At 41.3% G+C, this 25,635-nt stretch overlaps 3 protein-coding genes and 1 long non-coding RNA gene across 5 annotated transcripts in view; 1 reads left to right on the top strand and 3 right to left on the bottom strand.

The window, feature by feature from the left end:
* asxl2 (ASXL transcriptional regulator 2) lies at nucleotides 1-14,621 on the bottom strand. Of its 2 annotated transcripts, XM_071497532.1 has the most exons (12): nucleotides 14,395-14,621; nucleotides 12,903-12,985; nucleotides 11,738-11,846; nucleotides 11,274-11,415; nucleotides 9,750-9,868; nucleotides 8,613-8,733; nucleotides 8,258-8,317; nucleotides 7,257-7,417; nucleotides 6,927-7,023; nucleotides 6,674-6,779; nucleotides 5,037-5,763; nucleotides 1-4,590 (listed from the first exon to the last, which is right to left on the bottom strand). In XM_071497532.1, the coding sequence occupies exons 1-12, from the start codon at nucleotides 14,449-14,451 to the stop codon at nucleotides 2,779-2,781; spliced, it is 3,594 nt and encodes a 1,197-aa protein (XP_071353633.1). In that variant the 5' UTR covers nucleotides 14,452-14,621; the 3' UTR covers nucleotides 1-2,778. The 2 variants fall into 2 exon arrangements, with proteins under 2 accessions (XP_071353633.1, XP_071353634.1); XM_071497533.1 differs by lacking the exons at nucleotides 11,274-11,415; nucleotides 11,738-11,846; nucleotides 12,903-12,985; nucleotides 14,395-14,621 and adding an exon at nucleotides 10,603-11,201.
* Nucleotides 13,002-21,928, top strand: LOC139632577 (uncharacterized). Its single transcript, XR_011693591.1, has 3 exons — nucleotides 13,002-13,692; nucleotides 15,709-15,809; nucleotides 20,873-21,928. It is a non-coding gene; the product is annotated as an uncharacterized lncRNA (long non-coding RNA).
* kif3cb (kinesin family member 3Cb) lies at nucleotides 14,726-20,884 on the bottom strand. Its single transcript, XM_071497534.1, has 8 exons — nucleotides 19,368-20,884; nucleotides 19,167-19,268; nucleotides 18,814-18,936; nucleotides 18,293-18,411; nucleotides 17,334-17,450; nucleotides 16,468-16,582; nucleotides 15,706-15,884; nucleotides 14,726-15,578 (listed from the first exon to the last, which is right to left on the bottom strand). The coding sequence occupies exons 1-8, from the start codon at nucleotides 20,769-20,771 to the stop codon at nucleotides 15,428-15,430; spliced, it is 2,310 nt and encodes a 769-aa protein (XP_071353635.1). The 5' UTR covers nucleotides 20,772-20,884; the 3' UTR covers nucleotides 14,726-15,427.
* hadhab (hydroxyacyl-CoA dehydrogenase trifunctional multienzyme complex subunit alpha b) overlaps nucleotides 21,266-25,635 on the bottom strand; it is a 7,463-nt gene continuing 3,093 nt past the window's right edge. Inside the window, exons 9-20 of the mRNA XM_071497535.1 lie at nucleotides 25,497-25,615; nucleotides 25,349-25,405; nucleotides 25,152-25,261; nucleotides 24,908-25,042; nucleotides 23,923-24,094; nucleotides 23,732-23,818; nucleotides 23,499-23,639; nucleotides 23,167-23,235; nucleotides 22,810-23,005; nucleotides 22,577-22,691; nucleotides 22,228-22,373; nucleotides 21,266-22,055 (exon numbers count right to left, since the gene is read on the bottom strand). Coding sequence (XP_071353636.1) covers nucleotides 21,910-22,055; nucleotides 22,228-22,373; nucleotides 22,577-22,691; nucleotides 22,810-23,005; nucleotides 23,167-23,235; nucleotides 23,499-23,639; nucleotides 23,732-23,818; nucleotides 23,923-24,094; nucleotides 24,908-25,042; nucleotides 25,152-25,261; nucleotides 25,349-25,405; nucleotides 25,497-25,615 — 1,493 coding nt within the window. The 3' untranslated portion in view covers nucleotides 21,266-21,909. The remainder of the gene's footprint in view (nucleotides 22,056-22,227; nucleotides 22,374-22,576; nucleotides 22,692-22,809; nucleotides 23,006-23,166; nucleotides 23,236-23,498; nucleotides 23,640-23,731; nucleotides 23,819-23,922; nucleotides 24,095-24,907; nucleotides 25,043-25,151; nucleotides 25,262-25,348; nucleotides 25,406-25,496; nucleotides 25,616-25,635) is intronic.

Raw genomic sequence — 25,635 nt, forward strand, 5'->3', positions numbered from 1 at the left:
TGCTTTTCTTTTCATTATTTATTCATAATAGTCTATAACTTTTGATAAAATACACTTTGTTTACAAGTGCTGATTACTATATTACATTCACCCGGAGTTTAAATGGAGACAAAATGACACAGACATATTAAACAAATTCACCTAGTGACAAACGTGACATTTTTAAAAATGGTGGTGATCACCCATGACGGTTTTGCCCCACGCCAATTCTATATGGACTGATCCTCTAAATGCACACACACAACAGGTAACTCCAGTGACAGTGGGGACTGCTGCCTGCCTCATGTTTCAGTCCTCATTAACCAAGATTTCAGCTGCCTTTTGGGTTGTGATTGAATGTTTGTGTCAACTTTTTTGTTGCAGTGCAGTCCAGTCCCCGACTCTACGTAAGTAAATACAGCCTCCTAACATAACATTCAAAGACCTAAATGTTTATGGGGGGGTAAATCAAATACTAGTATATCAGTTTTAGTGAAACGACTACACTAAATATGTAGAAACCTCTTCAGATTCTAGCCCTACGATCTTAAAACCAATTTTCCACAAGATTAAACCCCCTTTTAACGACAAATACATTTAAAATTGACTTGGGATTAATCCACAGCCCTAAAAAAAAAATGGTGATTTGAAAACATCTTTTTGTTCTGATAAGGTAATGACACAAATGCAGACAGCTAAAAGGATACACACATTAGACAACATCTCTATGGAAAAATATAAATGAATGGATCCTTTGAAAAACCTGGGCCATACAGAGTATCAGATACCTGGGCAATTTGAATTATAAAAGTCAAGTTATTCTCTGTATGGTGGTCTGTCCAGTCTGAACAAAATTATAGGAAAGAACGGACAGCGGATTCATTATTATAGTAAATACCCTGTTGATTTGTCAAAAACAATTAGCAAATAGATTTTTTTTTTTATATTAAAATATATTAATTAAAATATATTACTTTGATTAACTAGTCAGACATTAAAAACAAGTTCTGATTATTTTGTTTTCTTAAGGTGACTTTGGCATATTACCTTGGAGTTAATTGCTATAAAACAGGAGGCCTACGCTGCACCTCCAGGAGATTTCAAAATAGAAATGATGCGTCTTTGTTTGCGATCAGCATGAGCACCCGAAAAAACCTGCTGAGGCAACACCTCACACCAGCCTTTTTGCATGTTAATATGTGGTAAAGTAAGCATTACTATTGTGCTAACATCATCATAAAAGCACCTACAGGGTTGTAACAACACAGTGTTCACACCACAAATGTGCTGGTTCTTCCTTGTGCGTCACATACACACATTGTACAGTATATAAACATGATACAGTATTAGGTTGTGCTTATAATACTTAATACCACATTAATATGAAGGAGTGCTCCCTCAATACGCTGGAAAAAAAAGCGATTTTAAAGTGAAGTGTTACACCTGCCTGTTAATCGGTGTCATATTGTACCTACAAATTGTTTTTGTAAAATCTTGAGCATGCTTTGCTGAATCATTATATGATCAAGCATTCAGCGTTTTAGCATTATTCACTGTTTTCTTTCCACAGTAAAAATCATTTTGTACTAAACAGCTGGAAATGCTCAGGCAAGGTGTGCTGCACGAATAAAATAAAATAAATTTCTACATCTAGGCATATAACATATATGAGCAAATATTTACACAGAAAAAAAAACACTGCTGTGAGTGTTTTTTTTTTCTTTTTCTTTTACTTTGCCACTGCTGATCTATCTATACAGATATACAAGCACAAGAAACCCACTTTGAGGGAGACAATATTTACAAACCAGCTTTTGGGGAGAAGATGCAGATTCACACAGTAAGAAGTGAGTTTAGACCCTAACCTGGAATGGAAAAGATCTCAATTTTTAAAAAAGGAACATTAGGGATTTTTATATATATATATAAATGATTCCTCTTTTCCCTGTGTCTGACTTGAAGTGCTGTACACAATTACCGTATCTCCGGGTGGTTTTCAAGTGCTTTGCCAAGTAACTGTTAGTCAAAAAAATGATGTGATGTGCATTTCTCACGAGTTGATTTCTATAAAGTATCATTCAAAATTCCTTTTATATTCTCTTTCTAAAACTATACATGTTTTTTCTAGTTCTTAAATCTGAGTGTGTTCAGTAATAAATGTACAGTTTTTATATAAAATAATTACTGTAAGTTGCACTTCCCTGCCATGCGTGCATAAATGCCAAATAGGAGGTACTCTACAACCCATGATTATCATTAACGCCCTTTTTTTTTGCCTTTAAACCATGACTGATTAGGCCCAATAATAAAAAGTGTCAGTCTAAAATACAACAACAGTCATTATGTTCTACAAAAATAACGACATTTGTTTTTCCCTCCGTTTTTAAAAACTACACACACACACACGCACGCACACACACACACACATATATATATATATATATATATATATATATTTTAAAAAAGATATAACACTAATCCTAGCCGAGTGCAAACATTGCCAGATTTTATAATTGTCACACATCTGACAGACTACTGATTTGATTAAAAACTGATTGACATTTCTACCAGAACAATTGCACAAAACAACTTTTCTTAGATGTTGGTGAAACAAAAGACCATCCAGTGTAAATCCTTGCCTTTCCAACAGCAACTGCATACATGCAGGCTGTTTTGTCTGGAGCATGGCTAATATACTTCACCCCATTCTGCACTGATACTGCATGACCTGCTTCTGCTTTGTGCCTTGATTCAATACAAATCAAACCACGATATCTTCTGGTTATCATCGATTTCATATCATCGTACCACTAAACATGAGACGCACAGTTTCGAGGGGCCGATGCAGTCATCATGGCAAAAGGCTCCACAGCCTTTGCACATGATCATTGCCTTCAGTCGGCAGTAGCATTTAGACTGGACGTCCTCCATGTTGGAGCCCTCCATGAAAGACTGTTCAGGTGAGGGCTCGCCCTGGTTACCATGGTCTAATGAGTGACCGGCGGGTATGGTGGTGACGGTCACTGAGAAAGACATGACGCTCCCGTGGACGCCGCTGCCGTCAGCCTCTGATGAGGATGTGGAGGAGCCGGTGCCTGCGGTGCTATGGTTTAAAGTGTGAGGTACGGACATGCTGATAGTGCCACCAAAGCACGACGCTACCATAGGTTCCTGATTATCGAGCGTTCTCTGGGTTTGAAAGGCAGACGGCCGCTGGTGACTGGGATCCACTGGGGCAAGATATGGCTCGGAGTTTCCTTGGTTACTATTGCAGAGTTCGAGGTGCCTTCGGTGTGACTGAGAGAAAGGGCTGATGTCTTTGGCTGTCCCGCTGGTGCTGTTGTTATCGGAACCAGCTGCACTGTCCTCTGATCCAGGCTCAGTCTTTACGTTGGAACAATGATGGAAGCTCGCTGCCTCTTCAGACTTGGTTATTGAGTATCCCTGCTCTGTTTTAACCCCAGAAACAGGAGAGAAAACTTTCCTGACTGGTTCTTCTTCTTTAGCTGCATCCTCACCTTCTAAACTTTCCCTTTTTAAACCAAACACTGACGTGTTTGGGATGGCAGGCTGGTGCAGTCTTTTACTCTCTGATCCTCGGCCATATGTGGACACATTGAGCAGGTAATGTCCTGTCATGGCGGGTCTGGGCATCCTCTTACGACCCAAAAATCCGACAGAAATCCTGGATTGGTCCTGATGCTCTTCTGCATGCATCAGTTGATGACCTTTGTATTGAGGGTGCTGAGGACCCAAACTGCCATAAGGCTGACTCTGCTGGACTTTCCTCTGCATTAGAGCCTGTAGGATCTGTTCCTGAGTCTCCTTGTCAGGAAGCTCTCTGTGATGTCTCGAGTATTCTGAGAAAACTCCAGGTCGTCCTGCTGTATTGAACTGGTGGGACATCTGCTTATCAGCCCTGTGCTCAGCAGAGTGTGACGTCTTCCCCTTACTACCAGAGGGTAAGTTTGACACCTTTACTTCCAGCTTGGACAGCGGTTTTGGGAGGATTTGCTCCAACGGAACCTCTTTGCCCTGCAGAAGCTGAGTGACCAGCGGGTTGTTTGCAGGGATGCAGGAGCTTGTCCTGGTTGATGATCCAATAGGAGATAGGTTGTCCGGTCCTTTCAGAGTGTGCACAGATGAAGGTTGTGCTGATAAGTTTGAATTATTTAGAATGCCAACATTACCCGCAGAAAAGCCTTTCTGTATGTCATCAGGTTTGCTTGAATAAGACGTCTGAGACCCGTTTGGGCTAAGCTGACCAAAGGAGTCAAGTGGGCGAGAAGGAGGTGTACTGCTCTGAGTGCTGCTGCTGGTGACAGGTAACCTGGCTAGAGCCTGTGGGGACGTTGGGCTGGGGCTGGGTGATGGCTGTGTCTGCTCACTACTACCTCCTCCTGGCCCTGGGCCTGGCACTGCTCCTTTAGATGCAGATGACACTGCGGCAGCTGCTGCTCGCTGTGCTCGGGCGAGCTGAGCTTTGGCTTTGATGTCAGCCAAAGTGCGAGCACCAGTGCGACCTGGGCTGCTCAGCGGGGCAGGGAGGGGAGTCCTGGGTGAGACTTGGCTGGGTGACACAGGAACGGGAAGAATTCGCGACACTGGGATCTGCAAAAGTGAAAAGAAAGAGATGTTTATTTCTTGTGGAAAATCATCCACAACCGTTTCTCAGTTTCTTGTTTTCAGCAAAATGCACTACTTTTATGTCACATTATCACCTCCTCACAGCTACAAGACCCTGCTGGAAATAAAAAATTTAGGGATTTACTGGGGAATCTAAGACTGTTTGGAACATACTGTGCATAGGGATCAATGCTGGAGACATGGACTATGCTGTGGGTGGGGTGAGAGAAATTTCTACAGTTTTAGACACATTTTTGCCACGACTCTGGGTTGCCATTGGAATCCACTCTAACTGCTGAAAATCCAAGCTGACTACAGCTGCTGCTCGCTGCAAAGAAGCAAGCTTGTCAGAGTCACCTTTGTAGCCTACAAGTAGTGAGCTTTTGATATTCAGAAGATAGACAGATCAGAGGAGACTTTAGCTTTCCTACCTTGAGTGGTGGAACCCTCTGATTTGTCATTGACGTTGGTGTAGCAGGGCTGGATATGGATGATGCCGTGGGAGATACGGAGGAGACTGAAGACACTGAGGAAACTGAGGACATACGTGGCCTTTTTTCTGGTGTCAATTCACCCTCCGTCTCATTGAGAGATTTTCTTTTCAGAGGCTCTGAGGGGTCACCAGGCTCACAAATGACCTCTTCGCTCTCCTCAGCTGGCTTAACCACAGATGTCGGCTGATCCTCTTTTAACTCTGAACTAGCCTTCGGTGGAGGGCTCTTCTTCACAGGAGACTGGGGGAGTTCAGTTGTTTCCTCCTTTACTTCCTCTTTATGCTGAGGCAGTGAACCCGCTGCACCTCGTTCAGGCCGTCTCCCCACCTCTGGTGTTTTCACTGCAGGCGTTGGCTCGGTCTGTGCTGTGGTGTTCAATTTGCGGTCCTCGGTGTACTGCGAGCGCCGCGTTTTCATGGGCTCTGTGGTGGAGACTGGCTCTTTCTGAGCAGGTGGTGTCTTCAGAGGCTCCTGCAGTGATGTCTGTGTTGGCTTCATGTCTTTAGCAGCAGCATCAGTCTGGCTGCTGTCCTTTGTGCCCTTGGTTTCCTCTGGTGCTGGAGCGGCGGGTCCCGTCTGATGATCGGGAGACTGGGGCCTGACAGACTCCTGATTCAGATCAGTCTTTGTCAGCTCTTTGGATTCCTCATAGCTGAGCCCAGAACTACACAGAGAAAAAGAAAGAGGGAAGACAGACAAAGAAATAAACCCATAAATCAACTGTTTATCTTAAAAGGAACACAGAGATTTATAAGCTTTTAAAGCTTTAAAAGAAAATGCTGGGATTTGGGTGCAGCAATTACTGAAAACATTCTAAAAACTTGAGTTTGTTTAGATTAAAACCTTACAGTGTAGTATTTCTTTACTTTTTTTTTAATTTAAAGTCATAAAAGATTCTCTACATTTGTGATCATTTTGACTTGTCAAGTTGATCTGTATTCACACAAGGTTGTGTAATTTTTTAAATGAATAAAACCTCTACCACTGAGTAATGAGTGGCCTTGCACTGTATGATGTATAAGATGGTGAGTATGTTAACTGGTAATAATCCATCCAGTCTTTTTCGTCTCACCCAGACTGACTGACTTACTGCTTCGATGGGAACCTTGTTACACAATCAGGGAGCCTCCAAATCTAGATACTTTTTAAGCAGCCGGTCAATTCAATTAGATTTAGCCTTGTCTTGAAGCAATATGACATCGCTGGATGCAAAGCAGTTTAAAATAAATGTAACGCAGTAGTGTGAACAATTCCACTGTAATTCTCCAAATAAAATAAGTTTCCAAGAAGAAATCAGATCCGGTATTGATCTACTCCTGTAATGTGAGAGGGAGCTGAAGGTTGTTTCGGAACAATCTTCTTAAACATGCTGCCGTTTAATAGCAAAGGATTTCTGAAAATTAGATACTCTTCTGAAAAAACGGGGGTAGGACAGCCATTCTACTGTTTTTAGGTCCTTTAAACAGAGGGCTTTAATTTGAAAAGAAGTGTCGTTTGGCATTTAGAAAATATGATAGATAAAAATCTGTGAATCAAGAAATGATAATGATTATCAATCATAGAGAGGAACGTACTTTTCACCATAATAGTTTTCAAAGAAGGCCTCCTTCCAGTGCTCAACTTTCTTTTCCTTCTCAACTTCTTGACGCATTCGTAGCTGCAACTCAGGAGTGAATTCCCCTGTAAAGAAAAAAAAGTTACATAATTTAAAAAGAGAAAAATTACATTATACTTGTTCTGTGTATTCACACTGAACCTTGGTGACATAATGATTCTCTGAATGCCAAGTGAAAGCTGTTATTATAAGTTGGAAGCAGTTGTACTGACCCTCAGCCAGCCTCTCCTTCCAAGACTGTGCTGCTGATGTAAAGAACTCATTGTTTAAGGCAGAACTAGTGACCTTGAGAAGGCCGTCCATGCAAGCCTGGGGAGAGGAAGAGCGACGGTATGACTAATATCATCATAATCACCATCACTGCAGCAGAAATCACTGAACACAAGTACAGTCTTTAAAGAGTTCTGAACTATTTTATGAGATAGGTCAATATATAAAATGGTGATTGAGAGAAATCACATGCAGTAATATCACACTATCTACAGTTAGTACTACATAATGCAAAAAAGAAGCATTAAAGGTATGTATAATTTTAGAGCCACCTGCCGGTCAACTTCAGGCAGAAGTCTGAGCAGCCTCTGCTGGCAGTCTGGGGGCAGGACTGAGAAGGTGTGCTTGTTGATGATCGCCCGCAGGTTGGTGTTTACCAAAATAGAGTCTGGAGTCTCCACATCTATTTTACACTTAGTGCGTTTTATCTGCCCTGCAATACAAAACGAGAGAGACGGGTCCAGCAGTGCAAGAAATGAATGTCTATCTTGCAGCTGACATCTTGAGCCATTTACTTGCAAATGTAGTTATATAATTTGTTTTTGTTCTTCGTTTCTGCTAATGCGGGATTATTTCACTTGCTCCATGACATCACGAAATAATACATTAAACTCCATCTAGGTACAAGCAAGCACACACACACAGGTTTGCACAAGATTGTCATATTACTATATCACATATAAAAGTTTTTAAAGGAAAAGCCTGGTGCTTATTATTATTAACAAATCCAGTGAAAAAAACAATATCACTTATCTCTCCAAAGCCCATCAGTTCCTACTAAAGAACTTAATCTTTAAAAAAAGGTCACAAATATATAGTTTCATTTTTTGAAAGATACAAAACAATTTTCAAACAAACAGCTGGGTATAGTAGTTTTCAATAACAGAGGAAATAGTGCAATTGCAATTGTTGGTGTCTTTTTTCAGCCATGGATTAATACACTTTTGATGCTCTAGTGAGTACTTATGGCAGCAAGGCAGCATATGTAGGATTGACTCAATATAAACTACAGTCTCTGTGTTAATTGTAATGAAAGAACATGTCATCGAGTGCAATGGTATGCTTTGTAATAGTCCATTCAACAATGGATTACAATGGCAAAGAGGAATATGCTATGCTGGAGTTCGACAAAACATAAAATAGGACTACCTCTTTATTGGTTTTGGTCTTTTCATGCTATTTGTTGACAGTAAGAAAAACGAAGAACATGACTAGCCCTTTCCCTTACAATTTCCAAACCACTTGATTAAATTAAAGCAGATGTCTGACTTACCAGCACTAAGGCGACCCGCCCTCTGGGAGACCTTCCTGGGTACGACTTGATGGCATAAGTCTGTTTGGACAAAGGAAGAGGAGAAGAAGGAAAAGCTCTTAGAACAGGACAAAGATCTGACTGTTTCAGTTCCCACACTGAGGCGGCCAATTACATGAGTCATGTTTGAATGATGAATACATTTTGTTGTCTACTTATGAAAACCCCTGATAACAGGACAATAACTAAGATCTTATCTTCAAAACTGTGTGTAATATCAAGCAATGAACACTCGTAAAACATCCAAACTGAATGAAAATGACACCTCAGTCCCTCATTTTATAATGTATTTGACAATATAATAGCTGCCACCTACCAGTCTTTGTAGTAATATTGTCAGCCATATCTTTGATGGTTTTTAGAAGCAGTCTGGGACTAGAGGTGGTGGGCATCCCCCCCTGTCTGCGCTGGTTTCTCTGCTGCTGCTGCTTCAAGGCCTTCAAGCAAAATAAGGAAGGAACAAACAGCCAGAAGTATAAGAAAAAGAGTGTGAATGCGAGTTACCCTCAGTCTTCCTGCAACTACTCCACCAGGGCCACTTGCCTGGTTAAATAACAGCTAAATAACAACACAGCAATGAAACATAGGTTGCATAACAACAGCATAAATCATCTCCTTGTTGTAAATCTGTCAAGAAGTCTGATCACCTCAGGGACACAACATCAACAGACTGAAGAAACATTGTGCGACAATTCACTGAGCGCTTTTTTGTTTGTTTCGTGTGATAGAAATAAATAAGAAACCACAGAAGGAAATCACACAATAGGTCCCCCAAACAGTAATATTTAAGCCAAATTGCCATCTTCTAGTGTTGCCTATGCCCGATAAATAAATACAAATTGGTCTTGAAGAGCTGAAAATTCCACACCAGCACAGATGGAGTGAATTACAATCTGTGCAATCAAGTGAAATCTAATTAAATGGAACACAAAAGGCACAAAGCAGCCAATAGGAAAATGGTGAATGGGTGGATTATGAGAACATTAATACTGTAAAACCAGCTATAGGCATTCTTTCCTGACGTCTCATTGTTTTTAAATAATCAACAAAAGATGTTGAACAGACAGGGAATGGAAGGATAATGAGCGCTTGCTGGAACAACAATATAGGTAATGTACATGTTTACTGAAAACATGTCAGTGTAAAGTTGAGATAAATGTAGTGCAAGTATGAGTAGGTATTATGACATGGATTGGAGCTGTGAAAAAATCTTAATATACCCGTGATAAATCACTGCAAGATAAAAAAAACATAAAAACATTAGTATATGTAATAAGGATGTATTTGTATGTTGCAGTGTGGGGTGGCAGGGATTTTTATGGGTATATGTGAGTATGAGGGTGTGGCAGGAACTCGTGCTTACACAAACAGTTAATATATTAACTCCATTTGGAAACAACTTAGAGGCATGTAAAAATAAAAAAATAAGAAATACAAAATATTTTCCCAGTACCTGTTTCAAAGCTTTCTTGCTGTGTTTCTGCGAGGGAGAGATGAGCTTACTGGTGGGGACAGAAGGCGACGAACATCGAGGCTGCGGAGACGACGGCTGCGACTGCAGCTTGGAGGGAACTACGAAATACAAAAGCACAGAACAGATGTTACAAAATACACTTCCTGAGGGTGGTGTGCAGACTTTATCACATCATGCTTTTGTTTTGATGAAACTGAAACCAAGACAGTGCACAAAGAAGCAGATAACATTACCTTTCTAAAATATCATATTACTAAAACAGGGCTGAACATCTCAATAGGAAGATTGTTCAGAACAACCCCCCTCTCCACCTGTCTGTTGTCTATTTCTACTAAAGCATCTTTTCTACATACCGTAGCACTTCCACTCGTTTCTTTCTCGACGCCACTCTATTTGCATCTGATTTTGTGGTTCTTTGCATTGATTAGTTCAAAAATAAAACAATATTGGTCCTCCCACTTGCTTGGCAGTTTCTAGCTTGTGCATAATCAGGAAGTGGTCACGGGTCATACTGAAAAAAATACAGTTTCCTGTTTTAACAGTCACTTAAAATATTCAAGTGGCAGAGAAAAATAATGAGAGTCAGTGACACCACAGCCTGAGGAAAACAAAATAATTGGTGCTTGACAAAAAGCTCCTTCTCCGAAGTTGCGCTGCAATCAGGCACAATCAGGTGTGCAATTTGCAATAAAGCAATGATTTGACCCCCACAGCCAGACAAAACAGCAAGAACTGCTGTGATACGATGGTCATGCAAAGCATGCAGCTTCTCTGCTGGCAGTTAACGGAAGACATTATGGACACAGCGCGTTTGTTCAAAGACAAAACCCACCTTTTGCTATCATCATGTTCGATGCTCAGAGTATTCCAGGAAATATTTTGTGACGAGATGGTACAATTTATGTTTGTGTGGAAGCCACTTTCCCTCAACTGGCCTCATCAACTGCTACTTCAGCTGGTTTCCTGCGTTTCCGCGATGACTTTTAACAACGGCTTAGAAGGGGCGTCACTTCTTGTTGCCATAATAGAGCTCGGTAGCCAATCAACAAAAACCTGCTAATGCACAGAGCTCTACACCTCAATCATTGCGTTATAATCTATTGCAGCTACTGTCGATGGAGAACGGGGCATCTTTTACTTTTAATGATACCAGCAGACAACCTGCATGACTGTTGAACACCAGTGAACAATACTGTAACAAGAGGGAAGCCCTTATTCTTTCATAATGTGAACAAAGTTGTTGAAAAAGGAATTTTAACTATTAAGTAATCAAGTTATGTTTTAATTAAATGTTTTACTATCATTTATTTTCGAATCTGCAAAAAATATTACATGACCGTGTAAATATACAATTATGAATATTGAGTGGTGATTCCAGAATAAGCCAGTAAACGTATCAGGTTTTGGACACAGCAGTCAGGAAAGTGTTCATAAAGAAATAACTTTAAGTGATGCAGTGATGTACAAGCTGTTATTAATGATGCTGTGTACAGTTCGCAATACCTCTGCGCATCCACCTTCCTCTTCTGCCCTCTTGAGTGATGGCATTGCTGTTGTTTTCTGGGCTTTGGGAGTCAGAGAGGTTGTCGCTGCTCTCCTCAGAGCCCTCCTCAGACAGCTCCTTCGCCACATCTGAGATGTCCTTCTACAAAAAAAATATAGCACATGCAGTATATGATTTTATGAGGTAGATGAAGCAGAGGAGGAGGTAAGCAGAGACAAATATGAACAAACAAACAAACTCTCTATGAAGTATACAATCACCTCAAGCTTATAGAATGAACTCACAGCCTTTATAATTATACTAGTCTGAACAAATATTTTTTTCAGTCATGATGCACATTTATCTGAAAAGATTAAAGTGAGTGAAATTAGCAAAAGAACCATCTTAAACGTGGTAGTTGGCTTATTCGCCATTTTTGGTCTTGAAGGACAGAGTAATGAAATCTGTTTTGTGTCTAACTAACCTTTAATGTGTAGACTCCCATTCTGCCTGGAACTTTGTAGAAGATCCCCTCCTCGCCACGAGAATTTGTGTGCAGCATTGCATTCAGACATGCCAGCGGCGAGGTTCCACTGGATCATGAGAGAAAAACGCAAATTACACATCTGTTCCCCAATAAATCAGGCAGCTGGGAGAAAGACGCAAGAAGGGTGAAAGGCTGGTCTGATATCTGGGGAGAAATTTGCTGCCATGCATCAGGAGGACACGTGTGAGATTAGTTCAGATTCACATCAGTATAGTTGTGAGGACATTTACTCTACGTTTTAGGCAGAATCAGTTGCATAAAATGTATTCAGGGCTGATCTAATTATTGTAAAGGACTGATACTCTCAGATTTAACTGGTCTGACGTAAAAAAAATGTCTGTTGCATAAAAATCATGACTCATTCAGTCCCAACTACAGCTCAGTCATGCAAGAGATCTACATGTGTAAAATAATTTTTTGTACATGTAGAGATTAGTGATAAAATTCAGTGAGTTAAAGAACAACCAACATCTGTTATTCATTTAGTAAATTGCATTACTTGGATTTACAAGTATTGCTGGCTAAAATCTGCCAGATATTTTGTGTTATCAATTTATACTGCTGTTAAATTCTTTTAGGTAACATCATGTAGCGCTACTGAACATTCCCATCTATAAAGTAAAAACACTGCCATCAGCTGTCATGCTTTATATTGTTAGAACATCACGTAATGTACAACACTGGAAAAAATACAAATAAAAATATAACATTTTTATGCAACAGGTGGCTCTGGGAGGTCTGTGTAAAAATACGAGTGTGAGTCTAACACTGCGTCTTTATGCAACTGAACCTAGGACATGTTATTGTTAATAACATGCAAAGGGTAAAACCAAACAAAATGGCATTGCAGTGAGTTTGTTAAGGTAAGGGGTGGGGGCTAGCTTTTTCTTACCTTCTGGATGACAACAGTGACAATGAAACAAAAAGAAATGAAACAATTATTAATTGAATAAAAAACCTGCGACTGTGTGATCAAGAGAGAGGAAAAGCACATGAGCAATCAATAACAGAGGGAGAACGCTGTAGTGCTCTCTCACACACTCTGTCTCCTAACAGAAGGGCATTTGCCGTAGTGAAGATACAATGCCTTGAAAATATTTACCTTATTTCTTTAAGCCTTTCTCTTTGGATCACCTGCAAGATCTCTTTATGGCTCATAGGCGTGTTAGGGTATTTCTCCAAAACCTACAATAACAAAGCACCATTATCAAAAAATACATGATACTAATCTACAGAGAGGTTTTCATAAGACATGATGTGGTCTCAAGGCAACTTAGATTTCACATACTGAAGCCGTCTGACAAGTTCCTATGAGGTTCCTACAAATGTGTAAGGGCAGGATGTGATGTGGTGCCCAGAATAATCAGGACCACAGACCTTTTACAAACATTGTGGCTTTTCCACTGTATTACATTTAGATTGAGATATTCCATGATGCTGAGATGCTCTCTGGGCCCCATGCACATACAGAGCAATGCTGATAATAAATAACAGGTGGTTAACTGCTAAACTGAAGGTTTCACATAAGGCTGGGCTACAGTCCTTCTAGGAAACACTGCCATATGTCAAGACACGAACAGGCAATGCAGCAAGATCACAAACACTTTAATATTAGCTAAAAGCAAAACATGCCCACAGTACAGTGACATTGTGGAAACTTTCCCTCCATCACTTAATATAAAAACATCTGTATGCGAGCTAGCATTGTTGCTTTTATTTTGCTTCCATTTTTATATATTTTTAGTGAAGACTGCTCGTATAGATCTGCATTATTGTAGCATGATGGGCTTCTTAGCAAAGCAGGACTTTATGGGTGTTTAAACGTATTACAAATTTAAATCTATGGACTCCGCTACGAGGTGTGAGCAAAAAAAACAAAAAAACAAAAAACGGTAATTAACTCAGTGGACCTCATGCCTCACCAGACAGCTGATATCCTCCCAAACAATAACGTTACACATTGATTATGAAATAGTTGCTGGGAGTTTGATATTTTACACTCATTAGCATGCTACGCTAACCAGCTAGCTACGATGCTAGCAACATTGATTTCTGTATCTCGCCAGACGTTGGCATGTGGTAGAATTACTGAATCGGTCATCTGTTGTGTAGTGAAGGTAACTCTGGGGAAATGTGAACACCGCACATTTTCCCCCTGCGGTTTACCAGAAACTGGCACCAAACAAACTTGTTGACGGACTGAGTTGCATTAGCAGGAGCTAGTGTGCTAACTTAAGCTAGCGCGCAACACCGACGTGATGCCTTCACGGTTACTTTACTCGACTTCGAGCCGTGACAGACATGACATCCGTGCCGTCTAGACACAACACACAGAAGGGTTTTGTAAACATGCTTGGGTGCAAGCAACTGAGATTTCATTTCACCGCGTTTATGCTCTCACAGTGACGGATGGGCAGAGCCAGGCAGCTAGTGACGGGGACTCTCAAATGTCTAACCGTCAACACAGGCCTTGCGCGGCGTACGCAACATTTCGTCTCCACCAGCAGGTCATGAACTCATAAACACAGTTGTACAAGTGGGAGCGTTCAAGGAAAACAACCACAACAAACGGCACGTAATAACACCCAAATTACCGTTTTAGCGGCTTCCGCCCACGTCCTCCCCTTCTTTTTCTTCTGCCTCTCCCGCATTGTGGATGTCTTCTTGCAGAGTAGTGTTAAATTTGTCTGTTTCGGGTTGAAATGTTGCTTTAGTTACCGCGTAAGATCCACTCCGTCTGCCATGTTGGACTTACTGTAAAGAGTCATGTGACTCCCAAGGAAACGTCATCTTACTGTATATAGCTGTCATTTCCAAGTCTGGGCTTCCCACATATATTTATTTTAGCTGTCAACTGCAATTATTATCAGGATCAAGGGAAGACTGCAACATAAGCGCAGCTCTTGGTGAAAATACAGTAGGCAATTCAAGATCGTTTCACTCTGTTTATTTTCATGTGTAAGCAAATGGACTTTGCACAATTTCACAACTATGAAAAAATAAGGCAGCTAATCAAGAGAGCACTGCAAGCTTTCTTCACATTTTTGGCTCACAATTACATTGGCTACAAATTCAAGCAACAATTCATCAAGCATACAGGTTAAACAAGGGTGGCCCCCAGTACTTGGGGCCCTCAGTTCCCCAATCACCCTCCACTGTTTAGGCAAAGACCAGATACACATTGTAGTCTTTTATCTTTATCAGGATTGCTGTTGATAAATAATCGAAGAAACAAAACTAAGATTAGAAATAAGGACCGAAAAGATCCCCAAAACAGTTCACTGGACATCAAACCTGGACGTTTTAGCTGTGCTATTTGGGTAGGCCAGTGTAAGCCAAGAGAAACTACATAGTTTAGGCAACAGTAGGAAAAAGCCAGCAAACAGGGAAAGATCAGTTGAAAGAGCTCCACAGATTCTCCACTGCATTCATGTGACAGATGTGCTTGCTTACTGCTTACTGTTCATGCTTACTAAAGTAATTCTGACTCAAAATTAAAGAAGGAATGTGACAAATCAATTGAAATTCAAGGCATATCTCCCCCCCACACACACACACATCTCAACGATGCCTCCTAAGCCAGTCTGAACTAAGGCCAGTCCTACAGTGCAGTTCAATAAACATATATCAGGGGGTGGTCTGAACTGGACCTCCCAGTGGAAGATAGGCAGCAGAGGATGGCCTCTGTCTGTGAGAGGGAGAGAAGCTTTGAGATCCTGACGTCAGAGTGGTGGAGGATGACGATGATGTGACAGACGCTGCTTGCGGTGCCTGATACCTGGAGACCATGAAATATAAAAAAAAACATTTAAAAAAACAGACTGACTTATTATTAGAGATCCAATATTTGATTTGTTACAGTAACCATATCACAAAATGACCAAATGTTTTCTCTGTTTTCTCACCAGGATTGGGATTTCCTAACCCGTGATGAGGCAGCAGCCCCTTCTCTAACTGGAACAGTCACCAGAAGATCCCGCATCAGCCGTGGCGTGAAGGCCCTCTCCAGGTGAGCTCCATTAAGGTTCAAGGTGAACATGGTTGGTGGAGACATATCTAACTCCAACAGCATTATATTCTCAGCCTGTAAGAGTGAAGTTACAGTTTTCATGACATAATAACGTGTAAATTCAAATGCGTTTCTGTCCCAGCATCTGTCCCTTTCCTTGAAAGCCTCTATTATAAAACATCTTTAGCAAATTCCAAGTTATTAAGATTTCTTAACAGTTTAATCACAATGACATCACACTGAAAAGTAGGCTCGATTTGAATCTTTAAACTCAGAGCAATAAAGTCTGGACCAAGGCATGTGTAGATTGTTGTGATTGTTGCAATAATGTTGTAAAAATTGCAGATTATGCTGAAATTCTAATGTCGCCCCCCTCCACTTTATACATTAGAATCGAGTTCATCCTTTTCTATTGCTGCTGCTGCCTTTTATTTGAGAATTTACAGTATCTGCTTTGTGACATTACAATGATTATTTACTAGCAAAAGATGCAACAGTTTAAACTGTGAGTGGTTACCATGGCTACAACCATCCTCACATCCTCCAGCTAAGAAGGCGTCTTTGAACATGGAAATATGTTGCATAAAACCAATATATCACATCTCTCTCTCTCTGCTGTACTTTTCCCAACTGCCCTTGTGAATGACCGAGCACTGACCTGGTATCGAGATGGGGCCCCAGTTGCCGTGGCAACAGCCATCTGTGCATATTGGCTGATTGGCCTCTTGTATCCCACAGCCGAGAGAGGCCTTCTCTTGGACTGAGTGGGTGCACTGGGATAAAGACGAGGGAAAGGAAAGGTCTGGATTCAGTTAAATACACTTGGACTTTGTTTAGTGGTTAAGATGCAACTTTCTACAAAGCCACCAGAAAGAAAAAACTAATCATTATCTTCCTTGTGTCATGCTTCACTCAGATTCCCAACTGTTTCAGTAAGAAAGACCCAAGGAGGCCAGGCTGTCTGGTTTCCTGTGTAGAAAATAGATATATGTTTCTTGGATAGGGAAAAATTCAAACTTTGCCGTCCCATGGTGGCAGCATCTTACTATAATGCAAAAACGTCAGGCATGAAAACAACCTGAAAGATGCTACAGTCAAAATAAAAAATATACGAAACAGTTGTATCATGTATCTGTGACTTTATTGAAGGTCTTTCAGTGAATTTATTTTTTGCCCTGTAAATGTTCCCTCAGTGAGCCTAATCTACTTCTGTTACTGATTTCCTACATTTCACAGCTGACTGACAGCCCTTAGAGCAGGAATGTGCAGGTTAGCTCAGGTGCAATATATGGAGGTCAAAAGAACTTAAGTGAATGTTTTTCTAGTTGTAAAGAAGGAATATTTGGACCCTTGAGTTAACACCTTACAAAACATGCCTTACAGCTGCAAGGCATTATGGTCTTTTTAGATGGCTGTGTTTGTTAGTGCTGATTTGCAGTTGGTTTTGAGGATATTCCTTTTTGACTGTCTTTAATGTACCACTTATAGTATCTTATTTCAGCAATGTGAGATGAATTCACTGACCTCTCTGATGGAATGACCGGCTGGAGTCTCCACTGATCCTCCTCACTGTCAAAGTGCAGCCTGTTCATAATCTTGTTCTTTTCCTCAGGAGGTATGAAATTCTCAATTAAGAGATATCTGCAATATGCAATACAAGTATGTGTCACCTGAGGTCAGCCGTAGTATTTCATCCAAAAAACAAGATAATCATTGGGGAAAAAATGTATTTTCTTTAACAGAATTATACATGTTAATATTAAGATTATTAAGAAACATAAACAAACCTGATATTTGTTGTGTAATGTTCATGGTTATCTCATCTTGGACCAGTACAGATGATGAGACTTTTGAACAATGCCACCTCACTGCCCATTAAACAAATTCGATTCTTGTGCCCGACTAATTACACTTTACATTTTATAGCTGGCTCTCTGCTGATGAGGCAAGAAACTCTCACATGCTCAGTGTATGTAGTTATGCCTCTTGAGGTCTTGCAAAACATTACACTGAGTACGGTTTAAAAAGTTGAATTCATATTTTAACATTAATGTACCTCTATGCTGTGTCACAATGCGAGTTATTGCATATAATCTTGGATACAAACAAACAGGCTTGAATTATTTGCATTGCTAATGACTGTGGATACGGCGAGCCTGAAGAAGCAAGGCCACATGAAAGGTGTTGTCTTTTGTAATCATTTCGTCAAACATTCAAATAAAGAATCATTATAGCAAGTGTTGGTTGTGCCATAATTAGATTATTAAAGTTTCAAAGTTTGATACGCAGACAGGCACTCTGCTGTTGTGCAGTCGTCAAAATGTATAGAATAAAACCTACATGTGATGATCCTAACACCAGGATGAGGACATGAATATGTGCAGCCTTGTAATTGAGCATTATTATGTTGACATAAGAAAAGAAAAGACATGGCATTATGTATCAGTGTTGTGTGTATTTACTGATGTGGGTAGTGAACTTACTTGTACTTGAGTTCTCTGGTGAGCTCATTCTGTGTCTGTTCAAGCTCCTGTCTGGTCATGATGTGTTCATCAATGTGATCTTTCATCTCGCCCTTCACCAACTGTAGTTTGGTATACAACTGTACACAACAGGGACATACTCATTACTTTTGTCACTTAAAGCTGTAGGAGAATCACACTAAACAGTGCGGAGCTGTAACAGAAACTGACGAGCCATCCATGGAAACAACTTAAACTAACTTAATTCTGGTGTTGTCTGAAGACACATGTGTGGAAAAATGTTCTCTGCCAACTGCAAATGAGAAATGAAATTATTCCTGAACACCAGAGAGTGAGAGCTCTGTCCAGAGAGACCTGGACTCAAAAGTGCTGCGTCTCCTGTTGACGTTGAAAAAAAAAAGGATCCTTATTTGCAAATAAGATTAACTGATTAAATAATGGCTTAATCGTTAAAACACATCAGCGGCTGAGCTTTTGTGATGATGACATTGGAGCACATCAGTGTGTGTGAGTCATCTCACCCTCTTCAGCTTCTTTGTCTTTAGTTCCACCTCCTGCTGCAGGGAGGAGAAGGTTTCTTTCATTTCTAAGGTCTCCTCCTCCTGCAGCATCATCTCCTGCTGGATCTCTCGCTCTCGTCTTATCTGCAAATCACCGGCAAACATTTAGCACAATTCAATTTTATTACAAGGGGTACACCCTCGACGATCAAGTCAGGTTCCAGCCACGTACGTGTGTAAGTTCAGACAACCCACAATTATGCTTGTATAAACAGGAGCTGGAAAGTAACATCAAATAATGTTTCATAAGGAACGATGTTGGAAAAAAACATTTAAAAAATCACTTTATTATTGTTTCATAAACTACAAATTACCTGTTCGGCAATCTCCTGCCTCTTCAGCTCCAGCATTTTTTGTTGTTCATTGGTGTGATCAATTATATTCTTTCCTCCGACTAACAGCTTGCTCTCCATCGTCTGTGAACAAAGACACACAATAAATTATTTATGCAAATCTTTTATTGTTCCACCAGAGTCAACACCTCGGAGGTGCTGTTTTATAACAAGGCGCGTTACCTTATATTTCTCTATGATCTTCTCCAAAGCATCTTGATCCCACCGCATTTCCCCCACACTTTTCCTGTTTTCATTCAGGGGCTTTAACTTCTCGCTGCTTTCCTGGCAGGTCAGACTCTTGGGGATGTCACCTCCCTCTTTCATGTAGTGTTTCACATCTGATTCCTCCTGCACAGCCTTCCAGACCTCTACATCCCTCTCCTTGAGGAGCTCCTCTTCCAGACCAGCCATACTTTTACTCAGTCTTTTACTATTCCTTCTCCTCCTCCTCTCCTTTGCAAGCATCACTTGCTCCTCCAGCTGGGCTTTCAAGCGTGCAATCTCCTCCTGAAACTCCCTCAGCAGGGCGTCTTTGGGGTCCTCATTAACCCGGGGTTTGTTCTTTATGTTCTTGGCCCTGCTGGCGTACCTGAGGGTGGCCAGAGATTCACTGAAATTCTTGTGCGAAGGCCCCACTGTTGCTATCATGACAGTCTTTGCGTTGCCACCCAGCGAGTCCTGGAGCAGGCGGGTCAGTTTGGAGTCCCTATACGGGATGTGGGTGCTCTTGCCATCCACCAGAGCTGAAATGACATTCCCCAGCGCCGAGAGAGACAGGTTGATTTTGGCTGCTTCCTTCATTCGCTTCCCTTTTGCTCCTGTCTTGCTCTGGCGCTCGCTGCCAGCCAGGTCAACCATGTTCAGCTTCCCAACGCGGATGTGGTCCGCACCATCTGGCCCTACCTCGCTGCACTCCACGGTGATGACAAAAATTGCATGAGACCGAGAGCTGCGTTCGTTCATGTTGGTGAACCCCACAGACCTGGACTGGTTGCCCAAGTTCATCACGTGTTCAATCTCAGTGGCGTTCTTTGTCACCACTGAGGACAAGTCTTTCACATAGACCCCAAACTCTGGATTTTCTTTAAGCTCCAGTTTCTTGTTGTTATCTTTGCACAGCAGATCTCTGACCTCCTCCTGGTAGATCTCAAGGTATGATGACCTCACCAGGTATTTCTGATTCTGAGTTCTGGAGATTTGTGTGAAAATGTGCTGGAATGAATTTGGTATCACCCCTCTCTTGTCTGGGTCGTTTGAAACCCCTTGCATGGTGAATGTTTTACCTGTCCCGGTTTGTCCATAGGCAAATATAGTCCCATTGAAGCCTTGCAGCACGGACTCCACCAGAGGTCTCACCGCATCATCATAAACGTCGCTTTGTTTTGACTCCCAGCCGTACACAGAGTCAAACGTGAACACTTTCATCGGCTCATCAGGTGGTGCCTTCGGGTTCCTGATGGTGATCCGCCCCAGATTGTCATCAATGTCCAAAATGTTTTCACACTCCGTCGCCTCCTCTTTCCTGTTGAACGGCCGGCAGCGGACCACCACCCTGACCGCCTCGCAATGTTTGCTCTTAGACATTATCGGTCAAGTATTTAAAAAATAAATAAAAAATTAAAAAAAAATAAGCACAGCCTCTCCACGTTAAAAGGCCATCATCTTCCTCCTTCCTCTCCTTGCAGGTGCAGCAGAAAGCGGCAGACACACCTCATGTGAGCCAATCTGAGCCGCGTAGATCATCCAGACGAAGCCGCGTCTCCTCCGCCCCGAGCATCTTCCAGAAAAGGATGCGATGTCACAGGATGTTAAAACGGGATGCTGCCGGAGGGGGGGAAAAAAAAAAACAACACCCAGCCAGCCAGCCCGGCCCAGCCCACACAGCCTCCCCGCGGTACACACCCAGCTCTGCGGACAATGGAAACCAGACATGTGACCTGCGCGACGAATTGGATTTCAGCAAATCTTCCCATGGACCACAGCGATGGTCTGGTTCTGTGATCTTGATAAACTACCTCTACGCAGCACGGGAACGCACCAAAAGAGGAAACAAAACAACAACAACAAAACAACTCAAATTTGATTCAATAACAAAACATTTATTCAAGCTTCACATTTACATCACCGTTCACACCAGGCCAGAAAATCTTTAATGTACAAAAAAATAAAGACACTTGCTGAAGCATACTGGTAGACATTCATCAGTAATGACAAAATTCATTTGCCAGTTGGAAAATATTTTCATTCCTTTGTCTCTGCAGTGTCTTTAAATGCAATGTGTGAATAATTAGGCTTTTTATGCTCCTCAATCTATACACCCTCATGTAAATCAATAATGTTAAAGTACAATAAAAAAAACAAAACATTATCAATTTCTACTGATATTACACTCCCAGTTGTCTGTTTATTAAGTACACCAGGCTAAAACTAATGCACTGTTTTAGAGGGTTGTTGATTCAACTGTACCGTCACTTCGAAGGCTAAATAACAGAAGCACCTCTATGTCATTGCTATACAGCACAACAATCTCTAAAATGATCATACAATTGAAACTATTTCAACAAACACTCAGCATTATAACCTTCATGAAGACAGAATTTATTGCAGGGCATCAGTGTCAGCCGGGGTGTACCTAGTAAACTGGCACGAGTGTATTTTCAATGTTAGCCTCCGCTCAAGTGGGAGACTTTATGATGAGCTACTGGCACATGTGGTGAGTCGGTCACTTGTGAAATTTCTTGCCAGAATCCTTTGCGTGATCCAGCAGGAGTTGGCATGGAGTGAAGTGATTTCCGTAGACAGCTTCATACGCCCTCATCTTCTCCACCAGTTTGTCGGCACCAAAGATGTCCACAAAGCGGAAAGGTCCTGGAAACGGTAAAACAGTAGATTAGATTACACTATTCCTGGGCTTCCAAATTCACATGACACATAGAACAAAAGGAGAGCCCTTAAGGAGGTAATGCTGTTTCCACTGACGGAGTCTACACACACTGAGCATAAGCTGCTCAGATGACCATGACTAAGGTTGAAATCTGACCTCCGAGGAAGGGAGGGAATCCCAGCCCAAACACAGCCCCGATGTCTCCTTCCAAGGGGTTGTTCAAAATACCCTCTTGCAAACACATCACAGCCTCGTTGACGAATCGAGAAACCAGCCTGTACTGCACATCAGAGTCCGAAGAGCTGTAAAAACATTCATGAGTAAGAACAGAGCATTTCAATCATTAAACACGTTCAAATTTAACATAACTAAAATATCAAAAGATAAATAAACCCCACTTCTTATGAGTAAGTTGTACAGCATGTACTGGCTCCAACAATAGTGGTTTTGTATAAGACAAGGTGAATAGTGCAACTTGAACTGCTTTGGTCCAGTGTGATCTTACACAGCAGGATTTGGTGTTATCCTGTATTTCTCAAGGATGTCTCCAATATCTGGGTTGACGTCTTTGACTTTGAGTCCTGGCTGGTAGATGTAGCAACCCTTTCCTGATTTGCGGCCTTGAGGGGAAAAATTAACAAGTATTAAATAATGATACAACACATGCTCACATTAATTAATGGATGAAATACTTAGACCTAAAGTCTAACACAATCCTTCAACGTGACCACCTCATACCTTTAAATCCCATGTCCACCATGGTCTTCAGAACCTCCACATTTCCACCACCGAAGCGAGAGCCAAAAGCTTTGCCGAGATCTTCAGCTACATGGGCGGCTACGTCAATACCTACTTCATCAGCCAGTGTGGCTGCACCCACAGGGAACCCGAAGCTCGTGGTTAGTGCATCTAACTTCTTGGGGTCAACTCCTTCCTGTAAGTGCACAAAATAGAAATCAATATGATATATACTGCATGTATAACAGCTATCCTAAACGTATGAATAAACTTTGTTCAGGTGAGCTGACTCTGTCCATCTTAGCACATAACAAATGCAGTATTCACAGCTGCAGTTTGCACTGTAATACTACCAACCTGAAGTACTCGTACAGCTTCTGCCAACATTGGAGCCAGACACCTTGTTGTGTAGAATCCAGGTCCATCCTGCAAAGACATTTGTGTCACATATTATTGCAGTGCAATAATGCTACAATTAACATGTATCAACACATGAATCATAGTGGTAATTATTTTAAGTTGTGTTAAAATCTTTGCTGAATCACCTTCAGCCACTTACAACATCACTGTTGGTTATTTGTTGGCTTTTAGATGTTTCATTGTGAATATTTAAAAAATGATTTAAAAGTCCTCCAAGGTATTCACTGGTTAGTAACCTCACAGGAACAAGAAATGATTCTAACACTGACCCCAACAACTATGATGACTTTGCCCTGCTTCAGGCCGACTGCCACGGCAGAGGCTGTAGTGTCCTTTGACGTCTTATCAGTGGTTATAATCTCAAGCAGCTGCATCTTGTCGACTGGAGAGAAGTAGTGCATTCCAATCACCTGAGGATACAGAGACAATGCTCAGCAACACTGTGTCTTTTCAGTTAGAAGCAAACTATGTTTTTTAAATTACAAGGCTCCCGCGCACAAACCTTGTCTGGTCTCTTGCTGGCAGCAGCGATGTCCTTGATGGGCAGAGCGGACGTGTTGGTGGCGAATATGCAGTGAGGGGGGACCACCTGCAGGCAGATGTTTATTAATTCAAAGTCACAGCTTAACTATGACACTACTGTGAGTAACTTCTCTTTGTAATAGAGGCCTAGGCCTGTTCAGTCACACTTACAGCCTCCACCTCCTTCAGGACTGCATGCTTGATGTTAATGTCTTCAAACACAGCTTCAATAACCATGTCAGTCTTTTCAAAGCCGCTGTAATCCAGCTGGCCGGTCAAGTTGGACAGTATGGAGTCTCTCTGAAATGAAGTGATGTTCTTTTTTTTGGTCTTGTCGTTGAGCCTTGTTGGAAATGAAATTCAAATGATTCATTAGCATACAAACATACACATTTTAGGTTCCAGGGTATTTATCCTCAATTTACAACTTCAAATATCATATTTTATCTTCTGTTATTAGACCTGTAATTTCATTTACCATATTTAGAGACTTTTTTTAAGCACTGTTAGAGTCATGATGACCTTATTTTAACCATGCAAGCACAACAACAAATGCAAAGCAGCAGGTCTTGGCCACATGGACTGCGTAGGCATCTCCAAGTGCACCTGCTATTTTGGTTCATGTAGGTGCAGCAGCACAAAGTGCCAAAGGGCTGTAGTAGATGAAATGTAAATCGAAGAATGTGGTGATTAATCAATTCACTCTTAGCCAGTTACATCACTGCTCAGTTGTGTCAGTTACAGTGACACATAACGACAACAGCTCAACAACTGGGGAGCTGCTTCTCCAGAAAATCATCCTGTTGTCTGAATGGTGTAGAGCGGCACCATCTGAACACACAGCAGCTCAAATCTGCAGCTAGAGGCAGATGGTGTGGGTTTTGTTTTTATTCGACTTGTACAATGATGATAGAAATGAATTATAAAACATGTTAGAGTCTTAATATGACACTCAGTTTTTGAGTTTCACATACATTTTTCACCAAAACACTACAAAGATGCACAAAATTTCAAGGTCAGTAAAGTGCCAAACTGCCAGAGTGCTACTTGAGGTTGTCATTGCACTGCCATGAAAATAGGGCCTTCAATCTTCTCCGTAACCAGAACTACTGATATTTAAACGTGTGATATGAAAAATCACCCTACGAGAACCCACCCTTTGTAAACCTGCTGCTCTCCCCTGGCCAGTCCAGCCACAGTGGTGTCCTTCAGGATTGTGTGCACACCTTTGTCCACAGTCACCTGGGCAATACCTGCTCCCATCAGACCTGCTCCCAAGATGGCAAGAGTCCTGATGGTAAACAGCAAAGACAGAGAATTTATCTATGAAATGTCAAATTTAAGTTGAACATATGTCAAATCACAGATAAACTCTGCATGTGAAAGTGATGTCCACTTACTTCACTTCTCTTTCAGGAGTTCCAAAGCGGTTCTTCTTGCACGCAACTTGACCGTGGTAGAGACCAATCAGGGCTCCTGATTCTGAAGTTCTTGCCAACTGACCAAAATTCTGTGACAAACATGGAAATTGGTGATTTTCACTTGAACAAGGTACGACTGTAAAAATTGACCAATGATACAGGCCAACAAACCTTACCTGAGACTCAGCTAGGTATCCAGCAACAGGACCTTGTTCTACTCCGGTCTTCACACACTGAGAGAAAACGGTAACAAATGACAGTTAAAATTTCAACTCATGTTAAATATAGACGTACAGAGTTATTGCTTAGAAGGAGGTTACTTACTTCAATGATTTTCAGGGGTGCTGGATAAAGTCCCTTGCTCTGCTTCATAACTTTACCGTGGACAGTTTTGTAAATTTGATTCCGGACAAACCCAAAGCTCATAATGTAGTCTTGAATTTCTATGGAGAAAGAACATCAA

Source organism: Trachinotus anak, unplaced genomic scaffold, assembly GCF_046630095.1.
Source record: "Trachinotus anak isolate AG129_WGS33_773 ecotype Australia unplaced genomic scaffold, CSIRO_AGI_Tana_v1 ptg000015l, whole genome shotgun sequence".
NCBI lineage: Eukaryota > Metazoa > Chordata > Actinopteri > Carangiformes > Carangidae > Trachinotus > Trachinotus anak.